This window comes from Hyperoodon ampullatus, assembly GCF_949752795.1.
Source record: "Hyperoodon ampullatus genome assembly, chromosome: 11".
Classification (NCBI taxonomy): Eukaryota; Metazoa; Chordata; class Mammalia; order Artiodactyla; family Ziphiidae; genus Hyperoodon; species Hyperoodon ampullatus.
Genome location: NC_136924.1, coordinates 97,290,338 through 97,307,122, shown reverse-complemented (window position 1 = coordinate 97,307,122; position 16,785 = coordinate 97,290,338). Strand labels below are relative to the sequence as shown.

The following is a 16,785-nucleotide window of genomic DNA, read 5'->3' as shown; positions in this document are numbered from 1 at the left end:
ACAGGGAGATAAAGTGACTATCAGGGAGTTCCTAGTCAGATGAAAAATGGCACTAAAGTAAAGAACATCGTATTAAAGTATGTATCAAGTGCTCTTCTGTGGATTAATAATATTTTCCATAGGTCAACATTGTTTGTGTGTACATGCTGGAAAGCTGGAAGAAAAAAAAAATCGTCATCTCAACCACAAGAAATCCTCTCCCTTTCTCGGAAGTTAGAGTGACCCTACTTGCCCTCTAAATTGCTTCCAGAAGTTTAAGTTATCACAAGCAGTTTCATGCTTTTATGGTTGATGATTTACCAACCAGGACACATTTCCTCTTGGAGCCAAAACCATAGCTCACGATTTGTCCCACTGATTTCCCTGCCAAAACTTGGCCTTAGTTCAACTGATGGAATATCTTCATTGGAGAAGCCACTCACGATCCATCCACTGCCCCAGAATCATTTTTCCACATTAACGGTGGGGTCGGGAGATGTGAACAGTTCCAGGATTTGATACGAGTAACCCACCAATTCCCGGGATGTGAGAAATGCCTCCCTGACCAGAACCGAACCCCAGAGCCTAAGAGAATGACCCACCTATGCACCAGAACATCTGCTCTGCCCGCCACGCATGCAAGAACAAAGGCCTCCCGCTCTCCCAGAGGGGTTCCCGATGGATGGAAGAGTCCTAGGATATGAATTAAGTGACCCGACCCAGCTTCACTTACAGTGAACGACTGAGCAGCAGCAAGACAGGCAATGACGATAAAGCTGCCTCTATGGTCACATGCAAGGGCTGCGTCTACATGGCTCCCTCACCGAGCCCCAAAACATGTGCAGTTAGGAAACCAGGAACTGAGTAAAGATCTTGAGCTTCCAGCAATGTCCCCTACTAACAGAACCCTCCTGAAATACCCGCAACCCTCCTCCGCCTGAAATAACAAGCACGAGTATGGTCATCATATGTTCAACCATAAGGTAAAGACTAAGAGAACTATGATACATTCATACGATGTATTAATCCAAATAACCCAAGTTTCAGTAAAAAAATTGTGCGTTCATCCTATGCTAACTATAGGGTAAGGAAAGGTTAAGAAAACTACAATGCATCCATATGATGAAATATTATGCAATCATTGAAAGGATGCTCAAGAATGGTATTTAATAAGATTGGGACTTGTTCTCAGACTGACAAAAATCATAATATAAAATTAAATATACAGTTGACTTTTTTTAAACAATGTGACAATATACATTAAAAAGAGGGTTACAATAGGTTTTCTGGGAGATGAAAAATTGGATGAATTGTTTTTCTTCTTTATACTTCCCTTTTCAGAATTTCTACATTTAGCATATATTAGTTGTATATACTGAAAAAACAAAAGTTACTTAATTTGACCAAGCCATGGTTTGAGGGGGCTGGTGAGGAAGGCACTGAAGGAGGAGGTGCTGAGCTGGAAGGCAGCCAGGCATCCCCAGAGTTCCTGTGCTGATTGCTGACCCCCCCATCCTGACACTCCAAGTACTGGGGGTGGAAGAGTCCAGAGCGGTCCCTGACTCCAGCCAGGGCCCTGAAGTCCAAACTCTCTGGTTCCGAGCAAGATCTTTCATGACTCACTACAGGCCCCTGAGCTGGTCACTTCCCTTAAAATAATCCAGCTGGCAAAGAGCACACCGTGGTGTTGGGATGATTCATTCATTCATGTTTATAGACAAAGGTCTCTGAGATTCCTGGATGGGAGTTGCCCCACCCTAAGGAGTGGAAATATTTGGCTGAGTACATTTCCAGGGCAAACGTCCTGCTGCAAATTCTCTAAACTCAATGCAGATGCCCAAGCTCAGCATAAAAGTTATGGAAGTTGGCTGGTAGACTGTGCACCATTATAATAAAAATGAATTGGATGTCAACTGCACACCACCTCGTCTGGCCTTCCTGGGGGACCATGAGGCTGGGTCCAACGGTCCCAGAATTGACCAAACTCTGGGCCACTGATGAGCAGGACGGCTTGGCCCTGGGTGGGTATTAACCCTTCCAGGGTTATGTAGCTCCACCACAGGGATGTAAGTGGTCGAAACATGCCATGGAAATCCTCAGTACAGGCCCACCAGCCCTAGACCAAGCAGAAGTAAAATCCTGATGCAGAAAATCCTGGATGTGGTATTGCCGGGACAACATGAGTATTTCTGAAAAAAAAGCAACAGAAGCTCCCAGACGAGGAATTGACTTTGGACAATCTGTGGATGAGGAATGACTGGTGGGAAGAGCTGTCCCTTTGCAAAGGCCAGCACTTAGTTCAGGCTGTGCTGCAGCCAGCTTCCGACACTGGGAAAGGCCATGACCGCTGTGAGGACCAGTGGGGAGCTGCAGAGAAGCCCTGGGTATCCCTCAAGGCTCGGAATACTGTTCTACCTTTTCTCATCTCCTGCCAGTCAGAGGACAAGCCAGTGTTCATTTGTCAGAGGAAATGGAATGCCCAAGTAAGCCCAGAAGATATGGAATTGCATTTCAGAGGCTCTCCTCTGAACACACTTCAGGCATTTCAGCTAGAAGCCAAGATAACAGAAATAAGAAAGGCCCAAAGGGAGTGGGTTTGGGGCTTCTCCCTTCAAAGAAGTTTTAGAGAGATTACAGGTATGGAAGGCCCATTAAATCATGGATCACCTCCTTCCCTGTGTCACTCTGTTCCTAGCTCCCCAAATGTGAAGACACTGTAAGACATGTAAGTAAGTTAGCAGCCTCTGCTCACCGCTCCAATTAAAGGACCTACTTCTCTTTGCCTCTAGGTTGGCACCTCCACTGACCCCATTCCAGTGTATATTTCACCTTGAACTCCAGATCTGGCCTGCTTGGGATAGCGGCACGTCATTCTCATAGCAGGTAGTAGCCTATGAATATTAAATACACCTAGTGACCTGATCTTAGATGTTTAAAAAAATAGAAATAGGGATCACTGCGTTCTTGGGTGTATTACGTATTAAGTCCAAGCTATTAAGTGAACCCAACTCAAGAGAGGTAACCAAAGAAGTGGGGACTGGCATCAGCTTTGTTGTGGACTTTGTACATAATTAGTCCTGAAAATCTCATTTGGGCTGCCCCATCTGAAATAACATGGACATGCCTGTTTCCAGGAGGTTGGGAGAGGGAATGAAGTAACCACTGAAAGCATGGGGAATTCCCAGGGTGGGCAGAGGAGGAGAGAAAAGGTTACATCTATTCAGATTGCTCTTTCTAGTAATGCTGACATTCTGTCTTATTGAACAGATAAATGCCAACATGTCCAAATGGCAGTAACTTGGGAGAGAAAAAAAAATGCAGCATGCTCCAGGTTCTGAAACATGTCCTTCAAAATGTAAGCAAACCTACCTCACTGACACAGAGCAAAAACCAAACCTTGGCAAGCCTAAGGGAGAACTAAACAGACAAAAGGGTGCATTCAAGGTGGGGTGCTTCCTATGCAAATCAAAACCACAATGGGATAGCACCTCACACCTGCTGGAACGGCCACCATCTAGAAGACAAGCGATAACAACTGTTGGCAAAGGTGCAGAGAAAAGGGAAGCCTTGTGCACTGTTGGTGGGAATGTAGATTGGTGCAGACACTGTAAAAAGCAATATAGAGGCTGCTCAAGAAATTAAAAATAGATCTACCATCTGATGCAGCAATTCCACTTCTGGGTATATACCCAAAGGAAATGAAAACAGGATCTCAAAGATATATAAGCATCCCCATGTTCATTGAAGCATTATTCACAACAGCCAAGATATGAAAACAACGTAAGTGCCCTTAAACAGATGAATGGATAAGGAATATGTGAAATATACATAATATGTATATTATATACATCTGTATCTAATGGAATATATATAAATATATATAATGGAATATTATTCAGCCATGAAAAAGAAATACATCCTGCCATCTGTGACAACATGGATGGACCTTGAGCATATTATGCTAAGTGAGATAAGTCAGACAAAGTTAGGTAAGTGCTATATGGTATCACTTATATGTGAAATCTGAAAAAGCCAAATTCATAAAAGCCTAGTGTAAAATGGTGGTTACCAGGGGATGGGGGGTAGAGGGGTAGGATAGATGCTGTTTAAGGCTACAAACTTGCAGCACATAGTTAATAAGCCCTAGAGATCTAATGCACAGTACAGGGAGTCTACACAACAATAGGGTATCATAACCATCAGACTTGCTAAGAGACTGGAACTTAATGATTCCAGCCACTGAAAACAAAGGATAATTTGGTAACATGACAGAGGTGCTAATTATTGCTACAATGGCAATTATATTACGATATATGTGTATCCAATTAACATGCTGTACACCTGAAGTTTACACAATGTTACACGTCAAATACATTACAATGTAACTAAAAAGATATGGTGCTTCCTCAATGACCCCCAGGATGCAGGCAAGGGATTGAAGGTCCTTCTGAGGCTGAATAGGAGAACAAAAGGCACAGGAACAGCCCCAGGAAACTTCAGAACAGGGGCAAACAAGGGTGTAGAGTGTGTCCCCCCACTGATCACCGATCCCTTCCCAAAATGGAGTTCCTACAAACTCCTTAGACATTCCCAGATTCTGCTTTGGGGGTGACAAACCCAACAGGGTCATGGAGCAGACAGAGGGGTGGAACTGGAAGAGGAAGGCATGGGATTAAGTCAGGGTTGTGACCAGTGCCAGCCCTCTCCTGCTTCCTCTCACATCTGCCTGTTCTTTCCTCTAATTCATAATGTAGGAGCAGTGGTCCCTGAAGACACATTTCTCAGACTCCCTGGCCAACTGGCTTCTGGCCAGATTCAGCCAGATTCAGTTCAGGGAGGTACTGGAGGGAGACTGGCAGGTGGATGGAAAGGAGAATCCAGAGTATTCCCCCTGTCTGTCCATCTGCTTCATGCCGTGGCTGCACCTCCTCCATCCTTCCGGTGCCCGCGGGCCTGTCCTTCCCTGGCTGGCATCTCCTAGCACACAGCTTCAACCAGGGCTCCATTCCCACCAGGTGGCCCTGGCCCTGGGCTCTGGGGACACCATCTCCCGCCCTGGCTTCCCAGCCCCAGCTGCTACTGACCTCTGTGTTGCTTCACCACCCCTGTTTAGCTTGTCGGCAATCCTGACACCTTTTGGATTAACTTTCCCTGTATGAAATGCCCTCTGCTGAACTCCTGGGCTTCTGATTTTCTGGCTAGATCTTAACTGAAGCACTTTAGGACCTAGGATCCTGATACTGCCGGTGTCAGCCCCAAAGTTCCATGAGCCTTTCCATAGAGTGGAGAGATCCAACTTCCAACTGCCAGCCTCTGGATCGCTTTGCCTGAAGACTTTTTTGGTGGCCTGAGCCTTTTCTGCTCACGTGCATGTTCAAAGCAGGCCAGAAGTGCGAGGGAATTCACACACACACACACACACACACACACATGGAGCCTCCCTCAGTGGTGACTGGTGGAACTAGCATACACCCAGCTTCTCACCCCTCAGGCAGTAGAACTGTGAAGTGCGTGCTCTAGGTCAGCTCCCACAATTTCTCAGTGAAATGATGAGCCAGCTGCCCACGGCAGTAACATGACTGACGGTGTGCCCTTTGTTCGCAGCCTTCTCTTCTCTGTCACTGTCCCACCCCACTACCGGGGTTTCCCCCTCCCGAATAAACTTTGCACGTGCATCACTGACTCAGGATCTGCATCCGAAGCAACCTAAAGTAAGGACCTTTTTTTCTTTTCTTCCTAGTTCCTTATTCTTCGTGAAAGTTAAGAAAGTAATGTCTATAAGAATATTGCGTCCACTGGGCGATGGGGCAGGTACTGTGCAGACACCCTTGCTCACCAGCTGGAGCCTGGCTGCCAGGCCGCAGTGGTGTACAGAGACGGAGGCCCCTGCGACCTCACTAGCTCAGGAGATCAGTGCTAAAAGGGCAGAGTCTGGAAGCCTCTCCATCCACAGAAAAGCCATCCCACCTGTTTTCCTTGAAAGCTCCTTTCTGGACATCATGTCAAAGACTCCCACGGAGCCAGAGCACCTTTTGACCCTGGAGGAATTTTTTAAACCAACACTTTGATTCTTCTGGCACATGAAGGGCAAGAGAGCAAAGGACCCTGACAGGCTCGTGAGTGCTTCAGTGAATTCTAGCGACATGAAATAATGACCTTGGCCCGGGCAGCAAAAGACAGATTTAATTTACGCGCTTCAGGCCGTATATGGAAAAATCATTTAGACGAAAAAAGAAAAGTCCAAACTGCGACTCAGTCATGGCAAACATCACACATCCCAGTGCTATGTGCTGGCCTCTGTGAGCCACTTGGCTCTTCCTACGCTCCCCATCCTTGCACATATTTGGGCCTTGTGTTTTCCATGAGGGTCTGGTCTGAAATACCATGGTGACTTTGCCCAGCCTTAGCTCGGAGGCAGACCCGCTGCTCCGTCGGGCCACCCACCGTCCCACTGTGCTCTTATTTGTAACGTCTTAATATAGACGCAGGCCAGTAGAAATGTACACACTGAGCATAGGAGAAAGTCTTATTTTAGCCAGGACTTCTGCTGCTGAGAATGGGCTGTCAGTTGAAGAGGGCCAGAGCCCCCGGGCCCCCGCCATCTGATGGCCTGGGCCACCTGCGAAGTCTCTCCTTGGAATGGATAATTCACAGGCTCCACAAAGGGAGATGCTTACGGGCACGTTCTACACTCCTCTGGCATCCTTCTCTGTGAAGCCGGAGCCACCCGGAGATTGTAAGTCAAGCAAAGTCTTCTGGATAAGGAGTTGTCAGGTTTATTTTTAAATCTCATGGATTTTAAAGGATGTCCATAATCAGGACCGTCAGTGCCCTCCTAACACACAAACACACACACACACACACACACACACGTATACAAACACAGGCAGAGAGAAAGAGAGAGAAATAGTCAGAGATAGAGATAGAGGGAGATGCTGGGGCAGATCCCCTCCGAGGCCCACGAGAGGAGTGGGAAGCCCAGGAGCCAGTGTGCAAGGAGCTAGTCTGCCCGGCACTTCCTCTGCACACACTTTGCCACAGCGTTGCCCCCAAGTAAATTTCTGCGTCTTTGAAACTCTCTATGTATCTTTTTAAACTTCTCTGCCCTTGGCTGTCTCCTTCACTCTTGAGCCTCTATGGACAGAAAACTTTTACCCAGCAGGAGTCCCCAAACTTTCTCAGTTCCCTGTACCCTTAACAGCTCGGTCATGTTTACACAATGCCCCTCGGCTGCAAAAAAAAAAAAAAAAAAAAAAAAAAACCTAAAGCTTCCATTTAGGGAGGAGTTAAGTCCAAATAACTTAATAAGTATTTATGTCCAGATAGCCTGGTAGCCATTTAGGAAAAAATACACAGAAATTGAAAGAAAAACTAATCTTTTATTTCATTCTTCACCCTAATTCCTCACTAAAAGCATGTGTCCACTTGCGGGACACTATCCGGCTCCTCCCTCCTGGGAATCCCTTTGGGCCTGACATTTGCATCCTCCATTTCACAATAACTTTGTGCAGAAGCTGTGCTGCTGCCACAGGAAACTCAGCTTCTCTAAGACGCGGTGATGCCGGTGGGCACGTCTTGCGTTTTACCACTGACCCTGCTGGGGTAGCGGCTCCTGCAGTGTCTGACAGATGCCAGGTACTGCTGGACTGCCTTCAAAGGTGTTTAAAAACGCCATGACTTTTGTGAGTTCCCTGTGGCACCCTGGGGTGCCCTGAGGGGGCAAAGTTTGGGAAACAGTCTTCCTGACTTAAGAAACTTCCTTGACATAATGAGACCATTTGTTCATGGCTCTCTCCTGAATGTGAGTGTGTGTGTGTGTGTGTGTGTGTGTAAAGCAACCCATAACCAAAGCAAACACAGGTTCATACAAGAATAAAAGTGCATAAGGAAAGGTCTGGAAAGATACAAGCCAAGCTGCTAACTGTAACTCTCTCTAGGGGGACAGTTAACACTGGGAGAGATGCAGTCCAGGGAGACTTGTGTTTTACCTGTAATGTGGGATTTCTCTTGAGAAGAATGTTCTCATGTATAATTTACATGGTGATAAGTAAAGCCCCTGCAATGTTCACGTACCCACACACCAACTTAGCCTTCAACCCCACTTCCGCCAGTGCTAAATTCTGTGCAGAGAGGCTCCTTCTTAGGAAGCTTCCATGCTTCCTCACTTCCTTCCACACTGATTCCCGGGGTGGCAGCCAGCGTCCCCGGGGGCTTTCCGGGGACTCTGCTTGCTCCACACCCATCACATTTGCTGCTGTGGCAGAGACGCCTCTGTCCCTTGGCCGGTCTGGAGCTGTTGCCCGGAGGCAAGTGGTAAGGTCCACACGTCTCCGCCTGCCTGGGGCTGGACCCTCCCAGTGAGGAAAAGGGAAGCCGAGCCCTGAAATTCCCAATTCAAGTCTTCAGCTCCTCCTAAGACGATGCCCCCATCCTGTAGTCAAACGGGTGACTCCCCAGTCCCCGGCCACGTCCACTTCTCTGCTCCTTGGTTCACTGACCCATTTCCCTGGGTGAGGATGCCCCAGGGAGGGGTAGGGGGGAAACATGGGTGTGAAGGGGGGCCACTCCCTGAGAGATGGCAGAATGAGAGCCGGAGAGACAGACAGACAGAAACGGAGGAGCCAGAACTGGAGACAATGAATAAAAATGAATAATCAATCGATAAATCAATAAAATTAAATTACATTAATAAAAAAGAAAGTACATAAAATTGCTGGGGGCGGCCTTCCGTAGCAGGTCTACTTTGTAAGCCGTGCTCCACCCAGGGAGCTGCACTGTACAGAGGAACCTGTTTCACTGTCCCTCTCACCAAACATGAGAAGTTCGGGGTACGTGGCATCAGCGGCGGGGTTTCAGAGCTGAGCAGGCCTCGGTCAGTGCTTGTCCATCCGGGGGCTGGTCTGAGAGCCCCGGGCCCAGCGCCTCCGGCTGCCCTCTGGCCTCCTTCCCACCGGTTATTCCGTCAGCTCCCGAGGACTGCGGGTGATGCAGACCCAGACCGGCCCCACGGTGCAGAGCTCAGCCTTCACGCTGAGAGCCCACGGAACAGCAGAGAACGAACAGGAGGAGAGGCCGTGGGCCCTGATGCAAATCAACGTTTCCAGAAACGGGCCCAGGGTCCAGCTTTCCCTCATCTCCTCGCTATGTGATGCTTCAACCAACTGAGTCGCTTTCTGTTCCCAGGCTTTCCCTTTGCCAACGAGGAGCCTTCTTCATCCCTAAGAAGAGTCTGAGAGAACTACGGAGAATCATTCTTTCTTTTTTTCTTGACCCTCCAATGGTTTTGAGTGCCTCCAAAAGAGGGCTGGAGGGAACTCTGTTCCACAGGACATTCTGAAAACTGCCCCTCGGTCCCTCAGACGGGAACCCTGAGCCCTGCCCTCCAGCTCTGACAGCCCCCAGCCTCCTCCTGCTGTCGTCCAGCCTCCCAGCAAAGGCCCTGAACGATGCATAATTTATTCCACATGTCCATTTGGCATGTGTCGTAAATGTTTCAATACTTTAACTTTAGATGACTTTTGTTTTGAAATAATTGTCCCCAGGGTGGTGTGCTAAGCAGTAAGTTAACACCCGTCCATCCACGGGCCTCCTCTTGGCAACTGTTCCCCATAAAACGTTCATTAAATGAAGCATTGCAGGCAGCTCCACGCCTACCCTGGATAAACAGCAAGTCCCGGGAGGTAAGCTCCTGGGACTAGTTCAGTGGGATTTCGTTTTAAAGTCCCTTTAGTGACAGGTTTTGTAGAAGACTCTCTCGGGACCCACCGGTGCCATTTTCCAGCTTGTCACGTGCTCCCTGCTCCTTGACACAAAAATACGGTTGCCCTCCTCACTGAAGCCTTCAGGTATCTGAGCCTACCTGTGTCACTCCGACGGCACCATCTCACACACACACACACACACACACACACACACACACAGAGGACACCCACCCCACTCACGTGAACGTTCTCAACAGCCTGGGACTGCCAGAGTCCCTGACCATTCATGTATCCGTTCCTCCTGTCAGCGGGCAGCATTCTTGTGCTTTCTGCCACATTTTTATCCTCCAACAGCCTCTCAACTCCCCAGTGGGAAGACCTGGCATAAGTGATCGATCAGTGGCTAGCGGGTCCCAAAGTGATGCTGATGTATGCCTGGACCTTTGTGCCGGTCCTTTGCCATTGCCCCTTGGAGCTCCGCCCCGCTGTTCCTTTCCTCTGCCAGGTGCTGAAGCCTGAAAACCATATTTCCCGGAATGATTTATCAACTGACTTGTGGTTAGATTTGGCCAACGGGGGGCACTGGCGTCCAACTCAAGGGCAGGAGGCGGAAATTCAGGGTGTTTCTACTCCACCCCCTCTACCTGCTTCAGACGGCACCTCCAGAAAGAGCTGCACCTCCTGCGGGGCACCGGCACCCACCGGGTTCTGGCGATACCACCTCGCTCCTGGTCCTCCCAGCCCTAAGAGTGGGAGCAGCCCCCTCCTGATGCTAATCTTTGCTTCGCCTCACCAGCCTGTCTGCCTTGATTTCCCCACTCCTAACAGCTGTATAATTAGTTCCTCAGATTACTTTACCTCTTTTGAACTCTGGGGCAGGAGCTCTGTTTTCTGAGGACATCCTCACTGGCACGAATTATATTAAAGGAAAGGAGTTATGGCTGGGATGAGAAGGGTCAGAGGGGTGAGAGGCAGCGATCAGGACCGCCCCCCAGTCCCGCCAGCCACAGCACCTTGCCAGCTGTTCCCAACTTAGAGCTTTATCGTCTTGTATGAACAGAGAAAAATCTTGCCCTGGAGGGAAACTTGAGGAAAACTGCAAATCTGTCCAGGATAGGCTATTCCAGAAAAGATTCCAACCAATCCAGGAGTAAAATAAATAAATAAATAAAACAAGCCTATTCTCTTATTAGAAGTTCCAGCTCCATACTCTTCCTCGGAAACACAATATATATCTCTGTGTTTATCGTCCCCAATGTTCCCTACTGTCTGTTGAACCTTCTGCTGGAAACTGAGCTAATTCTACTCACTGGTGTCCTTGGTGGAAATACAGCGTCAGCCCACCAAAGTTTACACAAAACCACTAAAGACAATGTACGGTCGCTGGTTGTCTCGTACCCTTCTTTCCAACAAACACCACGTTCCTTCCTGCCTTTAGAAAGAGGAAGAGAACCAACCATGATTCTTCACAGGTGTCTGAGGATCTGCTGAGGGGCAAACACTCTAAAGGCAGAGGAGCATAGAGATCAAGAGCGTTGTCCTTGAGTCAGACCGTCTGGCCATATACAAGCACTGAGCGAGTTCCTCCTTTCTAGATAAATAAGCCTCAGTTTCCTGACATATAAAATGGGAATAATAATGGTTTTGAGACTTAAATGAAAGAAAACCTGTAAAGACCCACACAGAGTGAGCACTCCATAAATATTACTTCTAACCTCACTATTTTACCATCCTCTCTGTGCCCACACCCTTGAAAAGCATAACAGTAGATATTAAAATGGCCAAATTACCACCACCTAAAATAAACAAGAGACTGCCTGTCCCCCAAAGTTATGGGCTAATGACCAACATGATTCTTTCACACCAGCAAAGAAAAGGACCGACTCTCAGAACTGCAGAGGCTACAATCCAATCTCCCCACGTGACAGCTGAAACGGGAGAGACCTGAGATGGGCTTGGCCACCTGGTGATATGACGTGAATTCTCCTTAGGGGGGCCTTATAGAGAGAGTTAAAGAGCAACAGGTCGCAGCTAGCTAACATCATAATTAATGGTGAAAGGCTGAGATCAAGAACAAGACAAGGAAGTCAATTCTCATCATCTCTATTCAACACTGTACAAGAGATTCTAGTCAGGGCAATTAGGAAGAAAAGGGGGAAGGGGCGGAGGATGGAGAGAGAGAGAGAAAAATGCAACCAGGCTGGGAAACGAAGAAGTGAAACTATCTCTCTTCAAGATGGCATGATCTTATAAATAGAAACAACCCTAAAGAATCCACTAAAGACTACCAAAATTAATAAATGAGTTCAGCAAAGTTGTGGCATATAAAATCAATACACAAAAATCAACTATATTTCTATATACTAGCAATGAACAATCCAAAAGTGGAATTAAGAAAACAATTATATTTGCAATCACACGGAAAAGAATAAAACAATTATGAACAAATTTAACGAAAGATGTGCAACACCTGTACTCTGAAACTATAAAACATTTTTGAAAGAAATTAAAGAAGATCTAAAGAAATGGAAAAATATAACATGTTCATAGATTAGAAGACTTACCATTGTTATGACGGTGCTACTGCCTGGATTAATCTACAGATTCAGCTCAATCCCTGTCAACAATTCCATCTTGCTTTGTTTGCAGAAATTGACAAGCTGGTCATAAAATTCATATGGAAATGCGAGACACCCAGAATTGTCAAAACAATTTTGGAAAAGAAGCACAAATTCAGTCACATTCCAATTTCAAAACTTACTACACAGGTGCAGTAATTAATCAAGACAATGTGGTATTGGCCAGACATATAGATTAATGGAACAGAATTGAGTGCCCAGAAATGAACTCTTACATTTATGGTGAATTGATTTTTGATGAGGCTGACAAGATAATTCAATGGAGAAAATAATCTTTTCGACAAATGGGGCTAGAAAAACTAAATATTCATGCAAAAGATGAATTTGGACCCCTTACTTATATCATACACAAAAATTAACTCAAAATGGATCATAGACCTAAATGTAAGAGCTAACATTGTAAAATTCTTAGAAGAAACCCTGGCAGTACATCTCTATGACACTGGATTAAGCAGTGGTTTCTTAGATATGACACAAAAGCACAAATGACAACAGGAAAAACAGATAAATTGAACTACATCAAAAAACTTTTGTGCAACAAACTGTATCATCAATTAAATTTTAAAAATCCACAGAATGGGAGAAAATATTTGTAAATCGTATTATCTGATAAGAGACTGGTGTTCAGATTATGTAAGTAACTCTTCATACAATAATGAAAAGACAATTAACCCACCTTTAAAAATGAGCAAAGGATTTGAATAGACATTTTTCCAAAGGAGCCATAAAAACTGCCAATAAGCACGTGAAAGGATGTTCAACATCACTGGTCGTTAGGGAAATGCTAATTCAAACCGCAATGAAATACCACTGCACACAACTAGAATGGATAAAATTAAAAAGACAGATAGGGCTTCCCTGGCGGCGCAGTGGTGGAGAGTCCGCCTGCCAATGCAGGGGACACGGGTTCGTGCCCCGGTCTGGGAAGATCCCACATGCCGCGGAGCGGCTGGGCCCGTGAGCCATGGCCGCTGAGCCTGCGCGTCCAGAGCCTGTGCTCCGCAACGGGAGAGGCCACAACAGTGAGAGGCCCGCGTACCACAAAAAAAAAAAAAAAAAAAAAAGACAGATAACAAGTGTTGGTGAGGATGTGGAGAAATTAAGAGCCCTCAGGCATTGCTGGTTGGCATGCAAAATGGTGAAGCCACTTTGAAAAATATTATAGCAGTCCTTCAAAATGTTAAACACAGAGTTTCCATATAACCCAGTAATTCTACTCTTATGTATATATCCAAAAGATGTGAAAACATACATGCACCCAAAACCTGGTACACGAATGTTCATAGCAGCATTGTTCATAATAGCCAAAAAGTGAAAGCCATCCAACTGTCCATCAACTGATGAATGTACAAATAAAACTGGGTATATCCAAAATATGGAATATTATTTGGCAATAAAAAAGAATGAAGAACAGATAGAGCTACAACGTGGATGAATCATGAAAACATTCTGCTAAGTGAAAGAGGAGAAATACCACATTTTGCAAGATTTCATGTACATGGAAGTCCAGAAGAGGCAAACCTATTGAAACAGAAAGTATTAATACATTACTTGCTTCCCAGGGTATAGAGTTTCTTTTTAAGGTGATACAAATATTTTAAACTTAGAGTGTGGGGATGACAGCACAAAACTATGAATATACTAAAAACCATCGAATTGTATCATTTAAATGGGTGAATGTTATGGTCTGAGAATTAAATCACTTATAAAGAAGTTTTATAAAATGAACTTGATATCTTTAAAAAAATTTTTTTGAGAAGCAATGGGCCTTGGGGATGATGTGGAGCTGCGGATGACTGCTAGCTCTCCCACAACTAGCTATGTGGTCTTTGGTAATTTTCTCTACCATCTGGGCCTCGATAAATGGTAGCTTTTATCATTCAAGAGGAAGGAATATAAAGAGAGATGGGACATGAAGCCTCAGGGTTACTAAGAAGGCAGAACCAAAGTGAGCCTCTGGGATGAAAGAAGCACATCCAAGACTATCATCTAGACTTTGATGCTTGGTCCTTGTCTGTTTCCCAGAAGAATGTGCCTTTCCTAAATATCCCACCCTAGAGCCCTGTTTTGCCGTGGACGTTGACCTCAACTCTTCCAGTAGGCAAGAGAAGCATCCCTCCCATCAGACAGCAATATGCGCTCCTCCCTTCATCTCCCACCCTTGGCTAGATTTACAGCAAGAACAGAAGCATTTCCAGTATTAACAGAATGGAGGGAACACAAGAAGGATGCTGACAATCAAATTCCAGGCCATTTTATCTTACACTGCTCATTTGGGAAGGTCATTTTCCCCCCAGTGCCCATAAGGCATTAGATGCTTTGAGCTTTACGTTCTCAACAGTGTAACGAAAATAGATGTTGAATGCTAACACATAAACATATGTATCATTCATAATGCATTCAGATGTTTTTCAATTATTCATGGTTCTTGAAAGTTATCTGACCTATCGTGCATATAATACATCCAAGCAGTGTTTATATCAGAACCACAGCCTCAGTGTACACAATTCCAGCTCCTCGGCACTCCCGTCTATGGAATTAAAATTAAATGAGACAGTGGTCATTAAAAGTTACATGTGATTTCCATAAAATTATCCATTGTATATTGCCCTGGGGTGGAGAAAGAAGGTTGCATAGGATTGCCAAACCCGACAGGACACAATATGTTTGCTTTCTCATGCGGGTGATGGTGATGATTACTCTTTCCTAAGAATGAATTCATTTTTTTCCCCAAATAACTGGCGGTCTTGGACTTACTTTTTTCTAGGGAAATAATAACTTAGACAGCCACCCCCTTTCTCTTCTAAGTCCTGCTTTCTTAAAGGAAAAAAGAAAGAAAGAAAGAAAGACAGCTAGTATTCTGGGCTTAAAAACACCACATTCTCCGTATTGGTGCTTGAATACATTTGCATGTTAACAGGAATGGTTCCAACTTAAAGAATGTAAAATTAAATGAAATTTTAATTCGAATCCAAGATGGAGAAAAGACACGTGTAAAAACAACAGATTGTCGATCTCGTTGAATTTTTTCAGGGACCAGATTAGGAAAGACATCAACACACACACACACTCTCTTGGTTTCAAAAAAGGGTGGCACTCAGAGGAGACTGGCGGTGCCAAAGAGGAGCCCCCACCTCACAGGCACTGCGAGTATTTACAGATCACAGCACAGATCCTGAAGCTCTGTTTCGATGTCTGAATGCCACCATAAAACTCAGAAATACAACTCACAATCACCTCCATACTTTGGAGGCCCATCCAGAGAAAATGAACTGTGAGGAAGAGTGTATGAGCAGCTCAGGCAAATACAGGCGTGGATTTGCCTCTGCCAGCCCTAAGGGCCATTTCTCGATTTATCCTTGCACAGCGGTTAGATGCCCAGACTGTCAGAGACTCACCTGGGTTGGAATCCCAGATCCACCCACCATTCACTGTCTGGGTGACCTCCAGCCAAAGACTTAAGCTGTGGACCTAACTTTCTTCATTAGTTTTCATTTACAGAAAAATTGCACCAGCCTCATAAGTTTATTTTGAGAATAAAATGACACAATGAGCTGGCCCGCAGCAAGGACTGAATAAAGGTTAGCTGTCACTGTGCTGGCTGGTCTGGCGGTGGTTGCTATTGCTGTTCGACATGTAGGTGATAAGAGTCCAGAGGACCCAGGTCTGAAACGGTTTCTTTCTTTCCCGACCTGCTCTCCCATTTCATCCAGACATTACCACCCGGGAAGGAGAGATAAATCAAGTCATGGCAGGGGCCTGTTCCCCACAACCTCTGCCCACGCGACACGGAGAGACGTCATGCTCTCTTTCCGTCCTGTCCCACCGCTGTCAGCCCTTCTCACAGCCCAGTCTCCATCCGCGAAGGCATTCCCAGTGAAATGACAATAGGATCTTAAGAAAAAAAAAAGGAAGGCAAGCACCAGGCGCCAGCATCTTACCGCATCCTCGGTCCCACCGGTTCCCAATTTCTGGACCAGAGACTTGTCGCTCTCCCTCAGCATCTTTTCCCGAACTTTGGTTTCATACTCAGGCCGGGAGTGTTCCTAAAACCCAGAGTCACAGAGTGGTCAGTAAACAGGCGGAGGGCCATCTTGGCCCGCGGGGTATGACCAGACACCACGAGGACAGTAAGTCAGGTCATGGGGTCAGATGCTACAGGACAAGGGCTGCCACGCTACACACAACTGCCACACCACACACAACCACGAGGCGTCGAGACCAGGGACACACTGTGGCGGAGAGGGGACACACACCACTTGTTATCACACTGAAAACCAAACCTGAGCACGTTCCTGGGGGCGGTGCCCGTGTTGAGAAAAGAGAAAGGAAGCATTATCTAGGAGCCGATACAAAAAGGAGCCCCGTGCTGCGCACAGCAGTTTGACCAAAGGCCCGGGGCTACCTCTGGTCATCCCACTATCTACCCTCAGGCCTCAACTTTAAGTTGCAATGAGCCAAACCCC

General features: G+C 46.1%; 1 protein-coding gene across 1 annotated transcript in view; it reads right to left on the bottom strand.

Annotated features, from left to right (window-relative positions):
- Window positions 1–16,785, bottom strand: part of ANO2 (anoctamin 2) — a gene marked incomplete at both ends in the record, with an annotated part of 323,071 nt that overhangs the window by 138,013 nt on the left and 168,273 nt on the right. Inside the window, one exon of the mRNA XM_079714644.1 lies at window positions 16,261–16,365. Within this exon, the coding sequence (XP_079570770.1) occupies window positions 16,261–16,365 (105 nt within the window). The remainder of the gene's footprint in view (window positions 1–16,260; window positions 16,366–16,785) is intronic.